The sequence below is a fragment of the Mercenaria mercenaria genome, chromosome 15, assembly GCF_021730395.1.
Source record: "Mercenaria mercenaria strain notata chromosome 15, MADL_Memer_1, whole genome shotgun sequence".
NCBI lineage: Eukaryota > Metazoa > Mollusca > Bivalvia > Venerida > Veneridae > Mercenaria > Mercenaria mercenaria.
The window spans coordinates 59,687,314-59,712,504 of NC_069375.1; the positions used below are offsets into that span (position 1 = coordinate 59,687,314).

Genomic DNA, 25,191 nt, shown 5'->3' on the forward strand with positions numbered 1-25,191 from the left:
ATGCACTGTTGACAATTATAAACATTTTTTTATTCTTTCTCTATATTTCAAAAGGTCTTCAATCATTCTTCGTTTCAACGAATTAACTCAAATTACGCTCTCTTTTTTTTTCGTTTTTCTATTTGTTTCCTGTTTTGCAAACGGGAGCCCTGATGTATGGCTGCACCTTTCAGTTAAATCTAGAATATGTTTCTTGAGGACTGAAAATTATATCAGTTGCTTTATTTCAGTGCTTGGTCTATTATCATGGGTGCATGATATAATATCTTAAGCATTCGAAACTAGTTTGACCTATAATCTCGAACGCAGATATTATAATTATCTTGAGTGTCTGGAATTACCTCGAGTACTCGACTTATCTCAAGCACAAGATATAACTCGAACAAATTTATATGAGAACAAATAGTTCTTTAGGCCAGGAGAAGTTTGAAACATGCAGAAACCTATTCATGCGCGCGAAATTTTGACGTAGTGAAAATAATTTTTCAATGTTATAAATTGCTACTGTACCAATAATTATTTTTAATTATCTTTTTTACCTTACCAGTTCAGAAGAAATATCTGCAATGTAGGTACTGCAAGTGAGCTGATATTTGCTCTGAAGCATTTTGGGTAAAAAGAAAAAATCTAATCAAGAGAGCCAAAAGGCGCTGTAGGTTGTTTCAGTCATTTGGCTCAATGTTTGACAATACAAGAACCAGTTTCCAACTTCACTTGAATAAAAACAGACACAAACACAACCATTATGAACAGGTTTCATGTATATCACCAAGCTTTAGCTACAAGTTGTTGACCTTATGATCTAGTTATTTACATCCAGTTATCCGACATTTAATTTGACATGGATTTATTAAAGACAAGAGTTTTCCTAGATTTTTCCTAGATTTCATAACAGAACGTTCGAAACAAAGTTTCATACAGATCAGATAGAGTGTGTAGCGATTTTGTACTCCAATGTTTTGACCCGAGTGATCTAGCTTTAAACCAAAGACGACATAGTTTCAAATGTCCAGGTAAGTTTTAGCACCTGCTAGTTAAGTATACTTGGAATCAAGTGTTGTTAATGTTTTGAAGTCGTTTATGATCAAACATGTGCACTGAATATAAAATTAATGGAAAATTTAAAAGATTTTAAGGTTATTGTATGTTTGTGATTGCGGGGTCGAAGAGCACTACGATGCAATGTGGCAAAACAATTGTGTTTGTCAAAACAATTGAACAAGTACTGTCGCTGGAGAGCAGCATTAAAACACAAATGTCGTAAATACATATATTAACAAACATGAAATGGGGAACTTATTTTGAATCTTAGAATTTCTCCCACTAAGAAACTTGATAAAATAACAGGTTACACTTATAAAAATGCTTAGTCGGAAGTGCATGACTTTAACAGTTATGGGACTTATGTATTATTTATCTGAATACCACAGTAAAGAACTGCTTGACGGTACTGTGATTCCAGCTATTATTATACAAAGACTTAACCATATATTGCTTAGTCCAAAATACAATAATGTGTAAGTTAAAGAATATATATTTAAAGGAACAAGGCTATTTTTTTCCTTATACATCTAATTGTCTGAAAGTTAGGTGAACTTTAAAGCATATATATCTAGCCATACTAATTGTTTCCAGACACAAAACTCAATTTGTTCATCAGATAGGACAGCTAGTTTAATGCAGTTCTTATTGATAGGATCTGATAAAATACAAATACGTTTGTTCTTGTTTTAGGTAGCGGCAAACATTATTATCTACAACTGTAACCTTGTATCAGTTTATGTTTGGAAGTTGACGGCAATATCTAGGCTAAACCATTATCAGAGTTGACTTGGAATATTCCGAAATAACGATCAACTTCCTTTCCTGGATAATTTTTGATAACTGAAGTTTTGAGTTATCGGCGTTTGTTTATGTATGCTCTTTTGGAATTATACTGATTTTGCGGTCTTGAGACAAGCCTGAACGCAAGGTAATTTAAGACTTCATTTTCTGTAGATATTTGTAGAGGGTCAGTTTAATGTATTTATTGCAATTGGAGGAATTAAAGAAAGGAGAAAAGCCGAAAAATTTCTATTATGTGGAAGTATGATCAAAATGAAGTGCACCCCGAGATTATCATTTTTTCATGATTAACATTTTTAGGCTTTTGCATGACTTAAAATATGGTCCTCATGACAAAGATTCCGTGATTATATAAATTTATAGTCCTCCTTAAGGCAAATATATGCATTGATTTGTTTCTCTGTATTAAACTAAAACAAGACGGACATGGGAAAAGTTATATTGCTTAAATATATAAAGTAGTCTGTTTTTTTAGCCTTTTAGCCTCGGTAATACTCAATGTCGGTTCTTAGAAACGTTTAAATTTCATCTCATTTTTGTTATATTTGAATATCTGGCCTTTTGACATTGGGAAATGCAATGGTGGTCTTTGTAAACAGGTGGTCTCTAAACACAGTTGAAGTAAAGTTCTATGGGAAGAGTGGCCTTTGTGGGCAGATTGTATGTACTCTACTGAGGCGTTGTAGATAACAAAGGTATAGTCGTAAATGTTTTTTTAAGAAGGAGCTTACTGCGTTCCATTGATAACCGATGTTTTAAGAGTGGGATTGGTTAATGGAAATTATTCACTTCACAGGGCATAATATAAACAACAAATAACACACTGAATAATCAAACAAGATAATCTTGGATAAGATCGTGACTTTAGATGAAAATTATGTCATATTAAAATAATGTAACGTAGTTATGAATGAAAAAAAAATGTGAAAATATGAAAGACAAGCAGCGAAGATTCGGTAAACTTTGATAATAAGCGCAGAATATACTAGACCTACTATTATACACATATGGAAGATTCTAACTACTCAAACTTTGAGAGAATGTGATGAAGAGATTCCGAAATTCCAAGAAAATGCAATGATGCATAAAATATAATATTATATAGAAATGTAATGCATTTTAGATTTAATACACAGATAAGATTTAGGTAATGACAGACCAAAATGCACGTTACGTGTATAGAGGACCACTCATTACATTGTAATCATAGCTTGATATAAAATCACGTACAAGTATTTCTCTATATCTCTATTTCCCGTTTTGTTAGCATCTCATTCGAAATTTTGCTCTGTATGTTGTGTTCAGGTTTGATATCATGTATGAACTGTAGCTAAAGTATTTAACAGAAACTAACGTTACGTACAAAAGTGGTTTGCATCAACATTTAGTTGCAAAAAACGCTCGACAACAGCCATCTGTACGAAAAACACGCAATAACGTAATACTATACTGATCCGAATAATGAATTCCTAACGTCAGCAGCACATTAACCTCTCGCCTCTCGTTCAAATAAACTTTGTTTGTTTTATGCCCGTGACAAATCCCCATAGGATTAAAACTTGTCAAATAGAATCTGAAGTGATATGAATATAGAAGCCGGTGAACAAACATGCACTAAAGTAAAACAATTTATTACTCAATAGAACATAAATTTACATAGTGATAATGTACGTATGTAAAATATACAAATTTTAATTCTTGCAATAACTGTAAATATTTCAATAAATTTCTCAAATCGAAAAATGTGCTATATTGTCCGCGTCACTTTACAATTCGGTTCTAGGACATAAGCTCAAAATTCAAAATTCAAAGGGTCGTCTGTGGCAGAGTATTTAAGATCACACATCCTTTATGCACTTTGTTTAGGAATATAAAATGCATCATGTGAAAACACCATACGGATTGTTGGTTCTAGTCAGGAGGCATCACATGCCTGAAACAATGCTGCTCCTGAAATACGGGCTCTTCCTCAACTACGAAAAGCTAAAAACATCACCATATGATCCAATAAAAAGAAATTAGTCTCGGCACATGTAATTTCGGAGATACGAACAGTTATTATACTAAATCAAGAAAGGAGATAAACCTTGATATATGTGCATCTGCGTTTATTGATTAGGTTACCTGATGTCGTGCGATCGCAGTTTATTTCCTTTAAATTGCTGTTTTATGTTTGTTTTATTATTTTGTGCTATACTTTTATTTGTATTAAATATATAAATTATAATTTGATGCCTATATATAAAATCACATTAAGTTTTCATGTACGCTTGTACAATGTCGAATGCATAATTTTGAATTGTTGACTTCCGCTACCTAAACTCAAGTATGTCCATCGCATTTGAGCTGCATGAAATAATATTCCGCAAATTATTGATATATCTGATATCTTATTTCTGCGCGTGTGTGGGTGGGTGGGGGAGGGGGTTTACGTCAAACCGACATAATTATAGGTCATATAGCGACTTTTCTACTTTTTCTATTTATTTTAACGTCAAATTGACAAAGTGATGATATGTCATATGGTGCATTTCCAGTTTTTTTAGGCGAAGGGTATCCCCAGTTAATTCGAGCTTTAATTTAGGCATGGGGCGGCCATACGGGTAAAAAACGAAGAAAAATATCAAACAGGGAATGCCACGCACCAAAAGCGCAGCCTCCTCAAAACGAAACCCCCAGCACGCCAACGCGTGCACCACACCCACACACCCCCACACACTCAAAGCCAACACACAAGGACAAAACGAACAACACACACACGCCACACACTCAAAGCCAACACATAAGAACAAAACGAACAACACACACACACACACACACACACACACACACACACACACAAAGTCAACACATAAGGACATAACGAACAACCAAAGGAACACAGTGGGGCACCGCCTTGGAACGGTCAGTGGCAAAAACACCACTGGGGAGCTTAAACCGGTTTATGATGCGCACCCAACCTCACTCTTACCCCCATCATGTTCCAAAGACATGGGACAGTGTAAATAAAAGTAATCCCCTCCAGGTGAATCTCTAACACACGTAATGGAAACAAAAAGGCATGGCATGTAAAACACAAAAATGCTCGTGTATAAAAGTATAAAAAGCAAACCTAAAGAACCAAAAACGTATGTACTCAATGCCTTTTCAGAAGACAGAGCAACAAGAGAAACACCCTTAAGGGCCCGATGAAACAGGCCAGAAGACAAATATCAAAACAGTTCAGTCCTGGTAGGATTTAAAAACTGCTTATTATAGAGTCCTCCCCCTCTTCCGTCAGACGCAATCAAAGAGGGAAGCGTAATGTCCAACTGTAAATGGGCTGAACACTAAACATGCGGTATGTCTCAAAACAGTTGGGTCGTAACCTCTTTTAATAAAACGTTTGATATTTTTTCCAAATGCATTTGGAAAATTTCCATGACCCAAGATCTTACGAAGTTTGTAAACAACATCCCCATAAAAAACGGGTTCAGAAATACCTTCTCACAGAAGTGTCTTTAAATTACTATTGGATTTTAAAACTAAATCAGAATTACGATAATAAAATTTAGTAAAATATTTACGCAATTTGTAATAACGGTAGCCTTCTTGAAGAAGTTTACTTGTAATATATTGATTACGTTCATTGAAATGCTTGACATGACTACACGCTCTGGCAAACCGAATTAATTGAGAAATATATACCCCATAAGATATAGCCTGAGGTACATCCCCATCCAAATGGGGAAAATTTACAATACTAAAATTAAAATCATCCCTCTTGTCATAAATTTTGGTATGTATAATATTGTCATAAATAGAGAGATGTAAATCTAAAAATGAAGCATCAGTATCCGAATTGTTAGTTTTAATTAACTGAAGCTCCCTATGATAAATAGTACCAATAAAAACCAACATCTGGCAGTCTTCCTTTACATTAAAGAATTCTACAACCACAGCGAGATTTGTAACTAACAGATGTGAGAACATTTATTCGAAAAAAGTAACTGCAAGTTTCCTGTTTTATTTAACTGCGGTATATCCGAAGACAAAAAAACTGCGTCTATTTTGGGTTCTATTTTTGTTTTTGTTTTATTTCAAGCCATTTCATTTTTGTTCAAAGGTGGTTCGATAACTACTAATTGTAACAAAGTAAATATAACATTTGTAACATTGTGAGCTCATTTTAATTTACAACAATCAGTTTCAGTCTGGTAAAATTGTATAGTACTATCGACTTGACAAAACAAATTATATCTTGTTTGTTTGCATTCATTGTTTTATCTATTTTGTCCTTATTCATATTTGTATCATTCATGTTGATATTAACAATACATTGCGTTAGCATTTTTTGTTTTGTTTTTCCTGTTTGCGTGGAATTTTTTTATCTTTTTGCACTAAGTCTTGTATCTTTTAGGATGGTATATGCATTCGCGTTTGAACAGAATAGTTTACTATTCGCGTTTGTATTGATCATTTTGATATTAGTATTATATGTTTTAGTTTTGTGTCCACGTTTGTATCATATATGAAGGTACAGGTTTTTGCGTTTGTACTAGTTAGTGCTGGTAACGATTATATTTTTTCATTCTGTTTTGTATTGATTACTGTACTCGCATTTGTATTTATTTAAAACAATATAAACAAAACAAGGTTTCGTATTCATGTATTATCGTTTACAGCTGAATGGCCATGGCAAGAATGCCAGTAGACAGAGAGGTTTTAAATGATTTTTACAGATCCGTCCGTGCATATGCAATACATAAGTTCGAAAAATTCCAAGAACAACTTCAAAACGGAGGAGATCATTTTAATGATGGATTCAACGTAAGCTGGATGAGTAGAAACACGGTGTGGAACTCACAGAGATGTTTGTGGAATTACAATCCATCACAAAACTGTGAGCCATGCAAGGAGTTATTTCAGAAAGTGATAACCCTTTACAGAAAAGTAGATAAGATTGGATTTAAGAACTGTAAAAATAAAGAGGTGGCTTGATGCTGGGGCATAGCAAAACTGTTCATGCCAGAAGATAATCAAGACGTAGAGTCCCCAGAAGATACAGATGTAGTCGCTATTATACGGATGATGTCGAACTGTAGACTGTTCATGACCTTGGATGATTACGATGTTCGTGAGGTAAATGTAATATACTTTAAACTTGGTTAATCAGACTTTGGTAAGCTAATGGATTCGTTCAAACCTTAAACATCTGACCATTTACACTTAATTGTGTTCATAGTCCTTAATACTTTCAGCGGATGTTTTCTTTAAAATCTAATTCTTAATCTTGGCAGCAAAATTGAAATTGTGTCATTTCAGCAAAGATAAAATCTAACAGATATACTTTTGCCTGATTATTTATATTATTATAGAGCTACATGTTGTAGTACATTTTCCAACAATTTGCATTTTGTCTAAGTTCATTTGAAGTGCATTTTATACAACTGTTACATCATTGCATTACCAGATTTTATTGAATATGTTGCATGTAAAAGCTGTTTTAAAACTGATCTCTGTTTAAAAAGTTAAAAGTGAAAACGTATATTGAAATCGCATAAAGTGGCCCAATTTTTTAAATACTTCTATTCATATGAATAAACACTACGTGTAATGTTTTGGATGTGTTGTATGCAACTTTACAGGTAAATGCATTTACCTTTTTTTCAGATTATTGATGGACTGGATCACCTATATTTTGGCGATAGTCTTTACAGACAAGCAGTGTTCGATTTGATGGCAGCATTTCTACATAACTTGATACAGGATATACATGATGATACTATACGTGACAACTTGAAAAGGGTTGCATTGAAAATTGAAACAGTATGTTATTTATTTTAATGCAAAGTTTCTCATATAATATTTAATATTGAGATGCGATATTTTAATTTGTTTGACCAGAGAAACATAACAAATGACCGTCTTAATACATTTTGTTTGTGCGTTTTTACGACTTTCCTACGAAACTGTATCAGGCGTCAAGAGAAAAAAGTTTTTCGATATGTTTGCTTTTTAGCTTACATGAGGATCAAATGCTCATGGCGAGCTATTGTGATCATGCTATGTCCGTCGTTGGTAGGTCCGTCGGTTGTCGATGTCAAAATTGGATTTTAATGACAATTCGCCTGAATGTTTCTAAGTTGTTCTTTTCCAACGTTGTTAAAAGGTTTCAATTTATAGAGGCTACCAGAGCTAACAATAAAAATCTTCAGTTAGCGCGCTGATCCTATCTAATTTCACACAGATGATTCCTTTATACCGTTCGTCCAACATTCTTCAAACTATTCCGTTTCGTCAAAAACTTTGCCGTCATTGGCCGTGGTCACATTTCCCTGTATTTATACAGACAAAACTAAAAAAATCTTCTAATTTGAAACTGCTGGCCCGATTGCAGAATAATTTCACAAAATTTTTCTCGTGTGACCTTCAGTAAATGTCGATAAAATATTCAAATTCGTTAAATATTGCCAACGGAGGGCGAGAGTCAATTTGTCCTATATGTAGAGATAGTACCTACTTTTTTTAAATTTGAAAGGGGAACTGAAATATTCAAGAAATAACTCTATAAGTCCATCAATTATCAAAAAATATAAACAAACACACATTTTGTCTGCAAATTTTTAAAATATATTAATCACATTTTTTCATGTGTTAGAATATTCCGAGATCTGAAAGAACAGCTACTCTGTTTCACACTTTAGCAGACAATTCAAAGGGACAAAACTAGTACATGGCTGACCCCAGCTGACCTCATCATTTCCCTATAGTCAGTTTTAAAGAAAATGTCAACCTGTTTCATTGACAAGTGACACGTTTATAAAAGCAAAACATATAGTTTGGCACAATTTATTTTCACAAAATATCTTAAATAACATGCAATTTTTCAAGTCCTTATATATAAAAATAAATCTTCATCTATTATAAAATCAATATATTAAAGGCACATAACAACATTTAAAATTTTTATTACTTCCCTTTATGCATCATTTACAATTTTTTATTACTTCCCTTTATGCATCAATTACAATTTTTATTACTTCCCTTTAGCATTTTTTTTCAGTATACATGTAATTCAAATGCTATTAATTGTGTTTGTAGTAAATAACTGAGAAAACAATTCTAACTGATACAAATGTATCTTGAGGAGAGGTGATGTTAATGTCGTGCAGACTCAAGGTCATATGCTGAATTTCCAGAATTGATGGTGGAGGAATATCTCAGATCATCACAGTGATGATCACTGGCAGACAACTGGATAGAACCAGTGATCTTCTGTAAGCTAGTTGGATGTCTTATTCACTTTAAGAAATCAATTACCTGAATGAGGATCAAACCTACATTGTTGATAGGCAAGTGCTAAGAAATCTGACACTTTAACCATTCAGCCAAAGAGACCCCAGTTTTATAAATATAAAACTCAGCAAATAAATTGGATGCTAAAAATTCTATCAATTATTTAAGTTACATGATAATGAATATTTTTTATAGTATTTGTAAAGAAAGAATACCAGAATTAAACAAAATCAGTAAATGCAATAATTTCATTATTAACACTTTCAGAACTAAATATCATGTACCTTCTTCATTAAAAGTTTTAAAAATATATAAGCAACAGTCACTCATTTCATGTAAAATAATGTGTTACTAAAACTACCTTTGGCACATACAACTACTCTGATATTATTATGCTCTCAAAGAAAAATTAACAGAGCACTGACTTAGGGTGCTAATGCTAGACATTAGGTTACATGCAAGAAAAGAATTATGTTTCTTTTGCCTTCTAACTGACCTACTGTTGATAAGAAATGTATAAATATAAAACTATACCTGTAATAGTACCAAAAAATATAAGAGTTAAACTATCCAACTACAAAAATAAGTGTTCAAAGTTTTAAGGCTGTACATTTTACAGTTTGTGCATTTTAGTTTCATAGAAAATGGACGCTTAACAAGAAAGTCCTAATCTCTTTGTTGAAGTGGTTCATAATTTCTCAAAATATACATGTCGAGTAATGATTCTGTGTACTCAATTATCTAATAACAGTAATAAACAAGTGAACAATGTTTCAAAGCTATAGCTCAAACAGTATTCCAAAAATTGGGAAAAAATAACCAGGGAGACTTTTTATGTGTAGAAATACCATAATTCTTGATGCAAATAAAGTTATGGTTCTCGCACAACTTCCTTAACAAATGATGATGAACTCCTAAACAAAACTCAAAAAGTGTTAGTCTTATATCTTGCAATAAGAAATAAACCTAAATATTCATCTTAGCCTACACCAACGATCTACTGAAAATACCCTGCAGATTTCTATTTTTTTAATTTAAAAATCATGAAAAATATCTAATATATATTTAAGTTTTTATTAGTTCATAAATTCACTAGAAGAAAATTAAAATAATACACAAGTCATGTTTTTACTTGTAGCCAAAAACTGCTACACAATCACTCTTAGTTATACAAATTACATTAACATTTTCAGTCAGTTACAAAGTCATGAGATAAATAAAGTATCACATGGAGTTATGTTTCAAGTCAAAATATCACACTTCATACCACACTCAGATTCCAATAAATATTTAATATATTCCATCTCTTGGGTATATTCTTATACCTGGACAAAGCTCAGAGCTGTGATTTGAGACTAAAAGTTTCTGTCTTAACAACTGTAACAATATGTGACTACCCATTTGCATCTGTTATTACCATACACTTGAGAAGACACCAAAGACAGTTCTGTAAAACAATAAAGCTTCATAATATTTCTAGCATAACATAATTTGATAACATATGAGAAATAAGCAACATACAATATCAAATAAGTATTACATTTACTACTTTTATTGACTAATCATATATCTTGAATCATATATCATATCAAAAATTTTAATTAAAAATGCTGTATTAAATGTGTTTAATTTTAATATTATTATTCTATTAATGTTTACTTTAACAAGTGACAGATTAATGCAGTGGCAAAACAGAAGTTTCTGACCATTGTAAAACTTTTTTAGTGTTCACCACTTGTTGTTGTTGGCAACAGTATTAGACTAAAAATGGTTCAAGGCATTCAAGAGCTAAAAACAAAAACTATATGTAATTAAATTTAAGTGAAATACATCATGTATGTGGCACACTGTTTATTATGGGGAACATTTGTGTGCAGTACTAACAAATGCAGTACAATGCATATAAAAGTTACTAAAAAAAAAAAATTTACTTTACATTCAACAGTGACCCCTGACCTTTGAGAGACAACCATGGGGCACGTGTGCCACACATAGTATAATCATAGGTAACATTTCTGTGTAGTAATAAAATCCTTCAATGCCTTAAAAGTTATGGTGCAATTTGTTTGTTTCTGTGCAATATCAAAATATCTTTCACTCATTAATGCTATTTTCTTATTTCACTTATGGCTGTGCCACTCATAATAATACTGCACCTGATATTTCTGTTGAAAAATATTTGTATATTACAAGCAAAACAAACAAATATCCTGTACATATGTACCCAGTAACTTACAAATAAACTTAAGTGTGCCATTTCTTTTGTCCTCACATATTTCATCGATTGAAAGGTCATAAACACCACATCCAGTGTACTGTATCTGAAAGAAATGAAAAATGATAAACTTTGTGTGAAACTGAACAAATATTATTTTACAAGTCAACAAGAACACCTTCTTAGTAAACAATTATTCTTAAAAATCCTTTTACACTGTCAGTTCTCAGAAAAAAACAATATCAATTTCACTTATATTACAAGAATACTAAATATTACAACACAAATTTCCGAAGTGTTAACATTGCCTTTCTGAATATACTAGTTTTGTTTTAAAAAAGAAAAGTAACACAAGCACCAGTGAAAGGAAGGAATTGACATTTTGTGAATATCTTCTACAGTCAAATCTGTTTACACATACAATATTTGGCAGAAGTGACATCCATTTATTTTGATATAGTTAAAAGGATAATAATACAGAAATGTATAATTATTGTATTGTATTCCTGTACTTAAATCTGACTGTAATGCAAATGGTTGTTAGATAGTACTGTGTTAAACTTCTGTATGAAAACCTGTCCAAAACAGTAACCTGATTGTAATGCTAGTAACAAAACATTGTTTTAGTATCAACATGTTTTCCATAGTTAGCATTCAAGGAAATATTAAAGAAACATGTACCAACTTGATATTTTGTAAAGAATTTCTAAAACATAAATTTCAATATTAAAGTGGAAAACTCTCTTACAAGATAAGTGCTCAATTACAATGTCTGCTGTTGCAAATTGTAATAGAGCATTTTTGTATCGACCTGCTATCAAGCTGAAGCATTTAAGTCAGTATTTCAATGGTGATCCTACTGATTAATTTAGGAAAACATACTCATGAAATGATGAAAGCTTTATCACATTCATCAAGACACAGTTTAGGAATGTAACTTTTTTTGGGGAGTGGGGGGGATTTATTTCTTCTGAACTGAAAGGAATGTAATATAGCCATAATCTTCCATAATAATAATAATACATATAAACAGGTAGTAATTTTCATTACAATTCTTTTGTTAGCAACATAATTTAGTATTTACAAATTGCAATCATGTGAGAAAATTCTTAAAAAAATATATAGTAATATCCATTTCTAACTTAGTTCTTATATTTTATTTGAGTTTCTGAAACTTAGTATGTTATGTCAAATAAATTATGTTTTTAAAACACCTTTTAATGAAAGCATCTGTCATGGAAGGAAAACATCTAATGATGCAAAAACACAGCTTTGCTTATTTAAAAAAATAGCTTTTGATATCAAAACACAAGCGATTACAAAAACTGTTTGTTGCTAACACAAGCTGTATAATGGGTTTGTAAATGTGAAATGTGAGCCTAAATGCTCCCAAATTTAAAATTATGTGTAGACTACGTAAAATGTGTATCCAGTCAGTTAATTCATGCAAACTTATTGAATTGCCAAAATCACCTCAAAAATTCCTTTATTGAAAGATAACACCTTTCCATCATATTCTTTTTCAATGTCATCAGCTTCTTTCCAAATGTGATTAATTTTCTTTCCAACAACTTCTGTAGCACTTGAAATTTCACTTTGAATACTCTTCTTTCTGATTAAATTCATTAAATTCACTATAAGTTCTTCAATGTCTAGCTGCTTTCCATTTTTTGAGAACTGAACCAAATACTTTGTTTTTGATGTAATTACTACATTTTTTTTAAGAAACTGATCTGATCTTTTAAATAAGCTAGTTATTCCTTTTTGGTATTCATGCCTTCTAACTTTGATCTAATTTCACTTTCATTGTCTGCACATCCTACTTTATCTATTTTGTCTTTTAAGTTTTTTTCCTTTTCTTGCTTTTTATCATTACTTTCTATTTTCCTCCTTTTCCTTTCATTTATCAAATCAACGGATTTCTTAAATAACTGATTTTTTCTTTCACTTTCCTGCTGTTGAACAGCTTTCCTTTTCATTCTTGCATTTTCTATTATTGAATTTCTAATGTCTTCATTTTGCTCAATCAACCAATCTCCTGTGTCATTATTTTTAAACATTATTCTAGATTCCAGATTACAAGTATTGATATTTGGCGCTGACTTTAAACCAGAATCTAGCTTGGCCATAAGCCTTTCAACAGTTATATTGTTTTGTGGACAATGTTCGCTTTCCTTAACTAGATCTTTTTGTGGTTCAAAGAATATGCCACCTTCAAGATACTCAGAGTAAGTTTTCAAACACTTGTTATGAACAGCACTACATAACCGTTTTTATAATCAATTCTGATATTTCATCGTTATTTACTTCATCAAAGAGTGAACTTTCAATTTCATCATTATATTTTCTTGGTCCACATATAAGATGAATTTGGTTTTTCAGAAACAAATCTGGTTGACTACTACCAGCTTTCATTACATCTATTAGACTGCTATAGACACCCGACACTTCCAAAACACTAGAATTCGACATAGTAATTTTCATATATGGGTCTGTAACTAGCTTGAAAATAATACCCAGAGCATGAATCACTGCAACAATAAATTCATTTTTCAGTCCATTAACAATAATGTTCTGTGTGAAGTTTAAACTGGTCTTTGATTCACACAAATAATTCAAATTTGTTTCTTTATAAAAAAGGTTCCAGCAGCATTATGAAATAGTGTATTGAATCGATTGCCTCTAAAATTTAAAATCGGTATAGATTTAATTCCCACACTTTTTAAGTAATTTGCAGTTAAAAGGGGATCTCCAGAACCATCTTTATAAAATAACTTTGAGACACATCGAATAGTATTGACCGTAGATATATTATTATCCAGTTTATATTTGTCTCTATGTTCCTTTTCAAGGGTTACAATTTCTTTCTCACATATTTCTTGAATCTGTAGAATTGGATGAACAGAGCATTTAAAACTATTTTAATTTAATATTTTTCTCGTCCATTAAAATTTTGTTAACTTTCTTTTCGGTAGCACAACGGTCAGTCATTGTGTTCTTTGTTTTCTAAAAAAAGAGTCATTTAGGTCTGGTAGGTTGCCAGAAACCGCAATATCACCAACTATCTCTGAGACTGTATTGACATAAGTTTCGGCTTTTCCGTCTATAATTTCTCTTAACCCTGCTGTGCAAGTCCCATTTTCAGAAGATATTTCTACCCCATAATAATGTCTTCCTTTTTTAGTTGTTGCATCACGATGCATTGAAAGTATATCTGATTCATTTATATTTGAGCTATTTGCTGCTTTGATACTAAACCAAGTTCTGTTTTAAAATTTCTAACCGTTTTTTTCTGAAGGTAAGTCTTCTATATCATAATCTACCAGTCTTAAAACGCATCTGACCACTTTTCCTATATTCTCAACACCAACATTTAAGCTGATTAATTCATAATAAACTTCTCTTAATTTGTTTTTGTATGGTTTACCATGGGATGATTCTCTACTTTCAAACAGTAACTTTCCGTCCAAAGATTTATCCTCTGTTAAACTTTCAATTTTTTCATCAAGTTCTTTCAGCTGGTGTTTGAAAAAATTGCACTGTACTTCTTTTTCTTTTACTTTCTTTTCTTTTATGTTATTCTGCCTTTTCAATAAAGTTTGGTACTTTAATTTTTGCTTTAAAATAGTATGACTTCGTCTTTTTAATTTTTGGTTTAGTTTCGATATATTTTTAGACTTGAGTCTTTCCTTTAAAAATAAAACTTCATTTGATAGTTTACGTATTCGTATTTCTTGCTCATAGATGGTTTGCATTCTTTTCATTCCTTTTTTATTTTCATCACTTTTCCTGTCAATCAATTTTGATTTTATCTCTGGCGCATAGAAAGTAGATGATATAAACTTTTCATATTGCTCGATGTCTTCCTTTTTCTTTAGGGAATTTGCTTTCATTTGTGCACTGGACACCTTTTTAATTAAACTCCATTTATTCACATCACTTTCCGCAATTTTCAGTCTTTTACAATATAGTTCATGAAAATGAGCAGCATTTCCGTTTACTAACTGATATAAATCAAGAACATCTTTATAATTTACAGTTTCAGTCATTTTGGCAATTCAGGTTTTAACAGTACCTTAAAGGCTGTAATGACAGATAATTTATACTAATTTAGCAGAAATAAAACCAGATGAAATGGATGAACACTATGAAATCATAAATATTTAAGGGGGACTTTCCTTGGATTTCATGCTTGCATAAATCCACTATAAAATTAAATACCAATATGAAACAACATATGAGCCACGCCATGAGAAAACCAACATGGTTGCGACCAGGAAAGATCCAAACCAGTCTGCGCATATACCTAAAGATCATCAAGGTTAACATTCTGACTAAGTTTCATGAAGATACAGTCATAAATGTGGCCTCTACAGTGTTAACAAGCTTTTCCTTTGATTTGACCTGGTGACCTAGTTTTTAACCCCAGATGACCCAATAACAATCCTGTCCAAGACTTTATTGAGGATAACTTTCTGACAAAGTTTCATTAAGATTGAACCAATATTTTACCTCTATAGTGTTAACAAACTTTTCCTTTGATTTGACCCTGTGACCTAGTTTTTTATCCCAGATTACCCAATACCAAACTCGTCCAAGATTTTATTGAGGGACAGGGTAACATTGTGACCAAATTTCATTAAGATTTGACCAGAATTATGACTTCTATAGTGTTAACAGTCAAATTGTTTACGACAGACGACTGACGAACGACGACGGGCATAGGGCGATCACAAAAGCTCACCTTTGAGCACTTCGTGCTCAGGTAAGCTAAAATTAAACGCAGAATTCCTCATTGAAATTAAACAGAAAAAGTATGACCACAAACATTTCTACTATTTAAAGTAGAAACTGTGTGTTTTTGTCACAAAAACACGTTTTACCCATATGTATACCTTTACCTCTGACGGTAATTTTCAGCTTCAAAACAGAACGTGTCAGTGATACGCACAACTAGGCTTTGTACTGATCACTCCTATGAAGTATGAAGTTTTGTTGAAATATTTCCGGCAGTTTGACCTATGAAAGCCAGATAAGATTTTTCTGTTTTAAGTTCTGGTGGCTATTTGTGCATAAAGCGGAATGTGCTAATGACATGCACAACTAAGGTTGGTACTAATCACTAATATGCAGTTTTATCGAAATCCGTCCAGTCATTTGACCTATGAAAGCTGGACAAGCTTAATGTGAATGGACAGACAGACAGACAAGGAACCCAAAAACAGTATGTCTCCCCATACATATGGGCAGACATAATTCCTTATTTTGACTATATTAAGCAAATGCATACCTTAATAATTCAAAATCTTTCAGGTCTTGTCACAGCTCATATAATATTCACATGCTACTATACAGCCTGAAAGATAGAAAATAAGCAATCGCTTCTTATAAAAAAAAAACCATTTCATCACATGCTACTGTACAGCCTGAAAGATAGAAAATAAGCAATTGCTTCTTATAAAAAAAAATTCATTAAATAAGAAAATGCTAATGCACAAAATCATGATTATAACTTCACATTTCAAGTATATATATTTTATAGAAACTTAAAACAGACTACTAAGCTTTAAGTTATCAATTTTGTTAAGCTTGAGAAAAAAATTATTGATCTTAAAAAATATTTATTTCAAAGACATTTCATTGTATGAAACATTGCTTCTGAACATGCATGACAGAAAGAAATAAAAAGTAAAATTATTTGTTGGGTTTAACGACACAATTATAGGTCATATGGCGACTTTCCAGCTTTGATGGTGGAAGAAGACCCCAGGTGGCCCCTCCGTGCATTATTTCATCACGAGCGGGCACCTGGGTAGAACCACCGACCTTCCGTAAGCCAGCTGGATGGCTTCCTCACATGAAGAATTCAACGCCCCGAGTGAGGCTCGAACCCACATCGATGAGGGGCAATTGATTTGAAGTCAGCGACCTTAACCACTCGGCCACGGAGGCCTCTTAAAAAAGTAAAATTAAGAGCACCATCTGTGGTTTTAACACTTGTGCGCAAGTGATTTTGTTTCACATAATGCAAGACAAGCTTATGGTTCTTTAAGCTCGTGCTCAGCTTCTGATCACAAATAAAGTTTAAATTTCAAAGCTATAGTATTAAAGAAAAGTGAATGTGGGAAAAAATATAAATACTGATATTGTCCCATTCAAAGCTAAGCAATATTGAAAATATATACAGCTTTTATAAAAATAATATAGTACCTTCATAACTGTTCAGAACAACATTTCCAACATTTTCGTATACGTGAATCCACAACAGTATGAATGCATATGAGAGTTCTTCACTGTAGAAAAAGAAATGAAATTGTTACTCTTGTTCTACATTATCACAAAATATACATGTTACATTTATTAGTCCGGTTTACAGTTGTATAGTAATATTGACTCGACTTTGCTCCTAAGTCACTTTGCCAGCTTCTCTTTATAGAGGTGCCCCTCTAGGCATTGCTTCACATATGTGTGGACAACTGGGTGGAACCACTGATCTATTTACAAGCCAGCTGGATGGCTTCCTCACACAAATAATTCTACTCCCGGACAATATTGGCAGGGGAGAATTGAGTTTGTCACACTAACCCCTTATGCTGATTCTTTAGTAAGTACTGCACGACTTTTTGCTGATGACAGCAGCCTTGCAGTATCATCTTTCGATACAAACACAATTGAAGAAACGCTTAATTCAGACCTTCAAAAACTTAATGAATGGTCAAAACAATGGTTGGTAAATTTTAATCCGCTAAAAACAGAGGTTGTTACGTTTTCTTTGGCTGATAGATCACTCCCAAAATTAGTCTTTAATAACACTAATCTGTCTCCTGTCCAGCACCATAAGCACCTAGGGGTAACGTTAAGTAATGACGGCTCTTGGCATGAACATATATCTGACATAACGTCTTCAGCATCGAAAGTTCTAGGTTCAATGCAAATGTTAAAATTCAAATTAAAACGTGCTACACTTAATCAAATATACATTTCCTATCTAAGACCTATTTTAGAATACGCATCCGTGGTTTGGGATAGCTGCACTGTCTTTGAAAAAGAATCCTTAGAAAAAATGCAATATGAAGCTGCAAGGGTAGTAACTGGTCTTACACGTTCTGTTTCAATCAATAGATTGTTAAATGAAATTGGCTGGGTGTCTCTTTCAGACAGACGTAAAATGCAAAAACTTATATTAGTATACAAAGAAAAACATGGTCTATTACCAATATATCTTTCTGACTTATTTCCGCCTATTGTTAATGAAACTAATCCTTATAACCTGAGAAACAATTCAAACTTTTCATCAATTCAAAGACGGACAGAAATTTACTCCAAATCAGTGATACCCTCTTCTATTAAATTATGGAATGAACTAGACCAAAATACTAGAGATTCACCTACACTTTCAAACTTCAAATCATCATTAAGGGACCATTTTAAATCACCGGATGTACCAAAATATTTTTTAAGTGGTGAAAGAATCTCTTCAGTTTACCATGCTCGAATCAGAAACCAATGCAGCAATTTAAATGCAGACTTGTTTAAAAATCACTTAAGACAAAACCCTACATGTGACTGCGGTAGTGGTGTTGAAGATGCTGAACATTATTTTTTCAAGTGTAAACAATTTACATTACAGAGGCGTAATTTATTCTTAGCAACTAGAATCTTTCATCCTTTGAGCTCAGATAAGCTACTGTTTGGAAACGAACAATTAACTGATGCTGAAAACGAATTCATTTTTAAAGAGACCCAAAAATTCATCAAACATACCGAAAGATTCAAATTCTAAAGCTATTAAACTTAACAGATATCAATCATCAAGTTGTAGCCAGACCAGGACTCGAACCTGAGACCTTCCTATAACTTTGATGTGACAAAGTCTAGGCTGCTCTTCCATCTGAGCTACCTGGCTATTTTAAACTTGCAGCTATCAGCTGATAAATTACAAACTCTATTTCTTAGCTATCCTTGTTAAGAAATTACAATAATTACATGTTAGCTGACGGTTAGCTGATGTATGTCTATGCCCATAATTCTACTTTTTCATTTATCATAACAAAAAGAGTAAAAGAGTAAGCTACTTAGAATACACTGTCTACAGCACTAGATAATTTATAAAAATAAATGCAATGTCTGCTTAAATTAAATATATTGTTTTTATACACAGATCTAAAAATAACCTCGAATATGAAAGTTACCATTTTTGATGTATACTTAGCTTGACGGCACTTTTCTATGTCCTGAAAGTCTAAAATCAGATGACTTGAGCTTGTATATAAGTAAATTAACTGAAAAATTCCCGCTTACCTTCGAAATCTTTCGAAATAATTAATGTAATCCAAACAAGAAAACAAGGAAGTTACATGTACACGTGTTTACCGTAAACCAGTTTATGTCGTTAAAAGAGTACGAATGTACCTTAAAATTATCGTTATCGTCTCGAGTATTGAACTCTGTCACCAATAAACACTTAACCAGGGTTCGGCAGTATTAAGGGGGCATTTGACAAATCCTCTTTTTTTCTTTTCCTACTCTCTTTTTCAAAATTAATTTATCTTGTCATTACGTAGTTATACATTTTCTACGCTGTAATAAATCTACCATACAATAATTGCAAGACAAGTATCGGAACAGATATATATGTGAAATTGTGACGTTTTGGGGAGGGCTGTCGCCAATGTTGTTAAAACTTGTAGCCCGACCCATTTGCACTATATATATATATGTATACATATGTATTGTTTTCATTCATGTCTGTAATAGTTGCAATAAAATATTATTAAACTAAAACCCCTTATGCTAGTTATGCATGCATATATTTAAAGCTGAATTACTAGTTAAACTGGTCAATTAATATTTATTTAAAAAGACATTACCTCCCTTTATATGGAAAAGAAACATCTAAAATAATTAAATAAACATTTTAAAGAAAACTGAATATTCTATCAGTAAACTTTACCAATATCAAGCACACTAAATTAATGTTACCATCACCTTGCATCAAAATGAGATAAAAACACAATATCCAATGACGATATGTAAAGCAGTCTGAAATAAAAAATTATATCAAGATAACATAAGTTTTATTATAAATCATTCAAAGAAATAATATATGCTTTCACATGATATAAGTATAGAATAATACTATATTCATAAATCTAACTGTAAAATATTTACAAAGATACAATTTTGATTCATTTCTTAATGTTAAAACAAACTATACATGAAGGGAAGCAACTCCTGTAAACTTACGACGATATTTTGTAACTGAATATATAATGCAACTTTTTTAATTGAATCCGAGGTCCATTTTCTCTAAATTTTTCTACACAATTTATTCAGTACATACACTTCAAAACTGGCAGTACCAGTAAATGTTCGTGGAAGTCTTTAAACTTGTATTTCTGTCATTTGTCACCACCGAACTATCCCATATAAAAGTAAAAGATAAACACGTCTCAATTCACGTGTCTTTTTTATATTTATAGCATTTATTCAAATAAATCGTTATTGATTAATAGAAAGTTATACTTCTCTGCAAAAGCTACGCGTATCAAATATCGCTGACAGCCACACGAATCCACTATATCACACATAAATCATCAACACTTTCTTTCTTTCCCAAAACGTCAAATCAAACCGGAAGTCAAAGACCGAATAAACCGGTGAGCATGTAACTTTCATCTTTTATGAAATAAAATTTACGCACAGACCACTAAGTACGGTGTCTACTATATGTTTATAATGGTTACTTTTGTTACCTTTTACGAATATTGTACAAACCATTCTATTAAGTCAAAGAAATGCCGCTGGGGCCTTTGGGCACTTTTCTATATATGTTTGTTGTGGAAAATTAGTTATGTAGTTGGAAAATCTTCTTTTATATTTTCAGATTTTTCTCCTAACTTCTTACCCCCTTCCCCCACCCCATTTAACTAACTGCAAAGTTGGTACACTTTGTCTGGTTTATAATTAACATAGTTATATATTACGAAATTTAATGCCACAAAACAAGTGATACTACTCCATCCGTATCACACACAATATGAGAGACTAGAAAATGAGAATTTGACGAAAATGAAATCTAATTTTTGTAAATTTGCCATCGCCTGCCACTAAATTGCTGGATGGTAGAACAGAGATATTTGTATAAGAATAAGAGGATAGCGATTGTTGGACAATGTGATGTCAAAATAATAGGAGAGAGTTGGGAAAGTTTTTATTATAATCAATATTTATATAATAATATCTTCCAGCTAATCGCACCATATTTATGTATCATTCTATAGTGGTTACATGTACATTGTATCATACCATCTATCGTCTATACAATCATACATAAGATTTCAACTGCCATCCTACAACTACTATCCAACCATTGCAAACCTATTAAAATATCTAACAATGTACTAGTAAGTGGGCTGTAACATGAACTAGTAAGTTTCTGTAAGAAATTAACCCGAAAAAGCTGTACAATTGTTAACCGGTGTGTGTACATCAGTATAAAGTAGTGAAATATTACATGATATTACATGACTAAGATAGATGTTTTATCGTCATTGCCTAAGAACCGTCCCGTGCATCTCGTGCATTATAGAAATTTGTTAATTGACGTTGTAATATTATTTTGTTTCATTCCTTTTGATAATTGCGAGTTTCTCGATGGTCTAAGTATAATTGATAACGTCTTTCAAGCAACATATTTCACGTATCAAAAATCGATAAAAACAAAAAGCAAAATTACTTGACTATTCTCTAAAGATAACAAGCACCTGGTCCTCGTTATAATGACTCCTAAATGAGACCAGTCCTTGCTTGTTATAGTTTTCACAACAACTCTGATTTAACCGTGAGTTAAATTGAACCCAAGCGAGTAGCTCCTTGTAGATTACGGTGACTTTACAAAACTTTTAAAACTATTGTAAAAGGTACTGAAAGATAAATCTGCCAGTACATGTAATCTTTATCACAAATGTAAATGTAAATGTACTTCATGAGTCGGAGAAGCAAAGAAATGCATTCATAATCATTACAAACCCTATAAAATATCTAGTGCCTTTTCAACTGCGTTATAAGGTTGTAGGTTTACAGGGGCTTGGGAGATTTTGTAAATTCTGTATCTGCAGCAGAGTAAGTAAAAACATTAAGCACAACGTTTGTTGAAAACCTATTCGTGACTTTTCCCGCCTGTTGCTTTCAAAAGTATTTATTTTAACTAAGCAGAATCTTTTTCATTCTTATATTTTTAAAGTATTCTAGAAATATAATTTTCTTTAATAGACAAAAAAAAGCTGTTATGCTTTGTGCTGTGACAAATACAACGTTTCCGTATTAAATGTATATTGACTAAACCTTCTATATATAATTTAAATGTCACGAAAATATTTCATATATTGCAGATTGCTGCTCAACTTCAGATTGCTGCTAGACCACCTGACCTGAATACAACATGGACACCTATAAGAGCAATCGGACGATCATTAAAATGTGTTCTTGGAATTGTAGCCAGAAACCTCCGCCTTATATTATACGGATTTGGACACCTTAATGTTGCATTAAGGTGCCTCTGTTGCCGAGTGGTTAGAGTCGTTGACTTCAAACCAGTTACCCCCCATCGATGTGGGTTCGAAACCTCATTTGAGGCGTAGAATTCTTCACGTGAGGAAGCCATCCAGCTGGCTGACGGAAGGTCGGTGGTTCTACACAGGTGCCCGCTCGTGATGAAATAGTGCACGGAGGGGCACCTGGGGTCTTCCTCCACCATTAAAGCTGGAAAGTCGCCATATGACCTAAAATTGTGTCGGTGCGACGTTAAACCCAACAAACAAACAAACATAATGTTGCATTAATGTATTTTGGTTAAACATTACTTAAATTTATATAAATACGAATTAAAGCACCGCCTAGAATGGGGAGTTTTCGTTAATATGTCTTGTATACTGTATACTGTTACCTTTCGTAGCAGAAAGAAATGTTCACATAACTCAAAGGAGTGTTTATCAGTTTAAAGATACAGATCATTAACTCAAAAAGAATTTGACCATTAGCACATATTATTTAGCGATTGATGTATTTGGCATTTAGCATTCAATATAATTATGGAACATAACATTTGGTATGTAGCATTAAGCAATAAGTTTTTGGCATTTAGCGTAAAGTAAATGGCATTTGGCATAAAAAACCATTAGCACTTGGCAACTGGCATGAAGCACAGGCATTCCATAAAAAAGGATGGGGAGGGTGTATTAGCAGGGGTGGCTAGATGTGGATGCACAACTTGAAGATAATAAATGTTCTATCCATACGAAATTGTGTGGGCACTACCCCATTATGGTGATCTAATACCATTGTACGTTTCATAGTTCTAGGTCAAATACATCATAAGTTATGAAGAAGAAACTGCTATACTTATTATGCCCTATATAGTTAACACTAGAAGCTACTAAGGGAAATAACTCAAGTGTTGCTTCTGAAATCTGACTGAAAGTTAATGGGCGGCATTTCCCTTTAGTGTTGAATATTTATAAGAAGTTTTAAATATCATGCTGAACCTCATTAACACGAGGAGTAATGTATCGGACGTCATGCGGCAATTTGACCTCACATTTGACGTCATAATGATCTCTTACAGGTCCCCGCGTCTATGGCAAGCCAATTGTCCAATAATTACGTGAACCCGGTTCACGGTTCACGGTCGAAAAACTAGGTTGTTCGAACGTAAAACTAGGTTTTTCAAATACTAACCTATATTTTCGAACAAAAACATCAGATACCGGGCGTAAACCATAGTTTTCTCGATTGAACTATGAATTTCGGTCGTTATCCTATGTTTACGACCGTAAACTTGGGTTTACGAACGTGAACCTACGTTTACGAGCGTGAACTATGGTTTACGACGTTATCCTATGTTTTCGCTCGAAAATATAGGTTAGTATTTGAAAAACCTGGTTTATCGAACGTAAACCTAAGTTCACGCTCGTAAACCGAAGTTCACGTTCGTAAACATAGGTTCACGCTCGAAAATATAGATCAGGACCGTAAACTATGGTTCACGGTCATAAACATAGGTTCACGTCCGTAAACATAGGTTCATGGCCGTTAACCCACGTTCACGCCCGAAATTCATTGTTGATTCTATAATCCTAATATATCGACCGTAAACCATGGTTGACGTTTGATAAACTAGGTTTCTCGACTGAACTATGAGTTTCGGTTGTTATCCTATGTTTACGATCGTTATCCTATGTTTACGCTCGTAAAGCCCGGTTCGCGCCCATAAACCATAGTTTACGAACGTGAACCTATGTTTACGACCGTGAACTGAGGTTTACAATCGTGAACCTACATTTAGGAGCATGAACTATGGTTCACCACGTTATCCTATGTTTTCGCTCGAAAATATAGGATAGTATTCGAAAAACCTAGTTTTACGTTCGAAAAACCTAGTTTATCGATCGTTCATCCTAGTTTTTCGACCGTGAACTAGGGTTCACGTAATTATTGGACAATTGGCTTGCCATATAGTTACAAATCGATAAACACAGTTTTACGAGGTAAAACTGTAGTTCACAGTCGTAAACCTATGTTCACGCTCGTAAATATAGGTTCACGACCGTAAACATAGGTTTACGGCCAAAATTTAGAGTTGATTTCATAATCCTAGTATATCAATCGAAAACCATGGTTTACATTCGATAAACCAGCTTTCTCGATTGAACTATGAATTTCAGTCGTTATCCTATGATTACGACCGTAAACTTGGGTTTACGAACGTGAACCTACGCTTACGAGCGTGAACTATAGTTTACCGTGTTATCCTATGTTTTCGCTCAAAAAATAGGTTAGTATTTGAAAAATCT

The 25,191-nt window shown here is 32.8% G+C and overlaps 1 protein-coding gene and 1 long non-coding RNA gene across 2 annotated transcripts; one reads left to right on the plus strand and one right to left on the minus strand.

Annotated features, from left to right (window-relative positions):
- The first annotated feature begins 1,795 nt into the window (after positions 1-1,795).
- Positions 1,796-23,514, plus strand: LOC123562192 (uncharacterized). The gene is made up of 4 exons (XM_045354846.2): positions 1,796-1,972; positions 6,510-6,966; positions 7,498-7,653; positions 22,732-23,514. Exons 2-4 carry the CDS (start codon positions 6,850-6,852, stop codon positions 22,978-22,980), a joined length of 522 nt encoding a protein of 173 aa, XP_045210781.2. The 5' UTR covers positions 1,796-1,972; positions 6,510-6,849; the 3' UTR covers positions 22,981-23,514.
- LOC128549103 (uncharacterized) lies at positions 8,663-21,038 on the minus strand. The gene is made up of 6 exons (XR_008367473.1): positions 20,864-21,038; positions 20,327-20,380; positions 17,549-17,631; positions 16,629-16,694; positions 11,360-11,444; positions 8,663-10,570 (listed from the first exon to the last, which is right to left on the minus strand). It is a non-coding gene; the product is annotated as an uncharacterized LOC128549103 (long non-coding RNA).
- Positions 23,515-25,191: the final 1,677 nt, after the last annotated feature.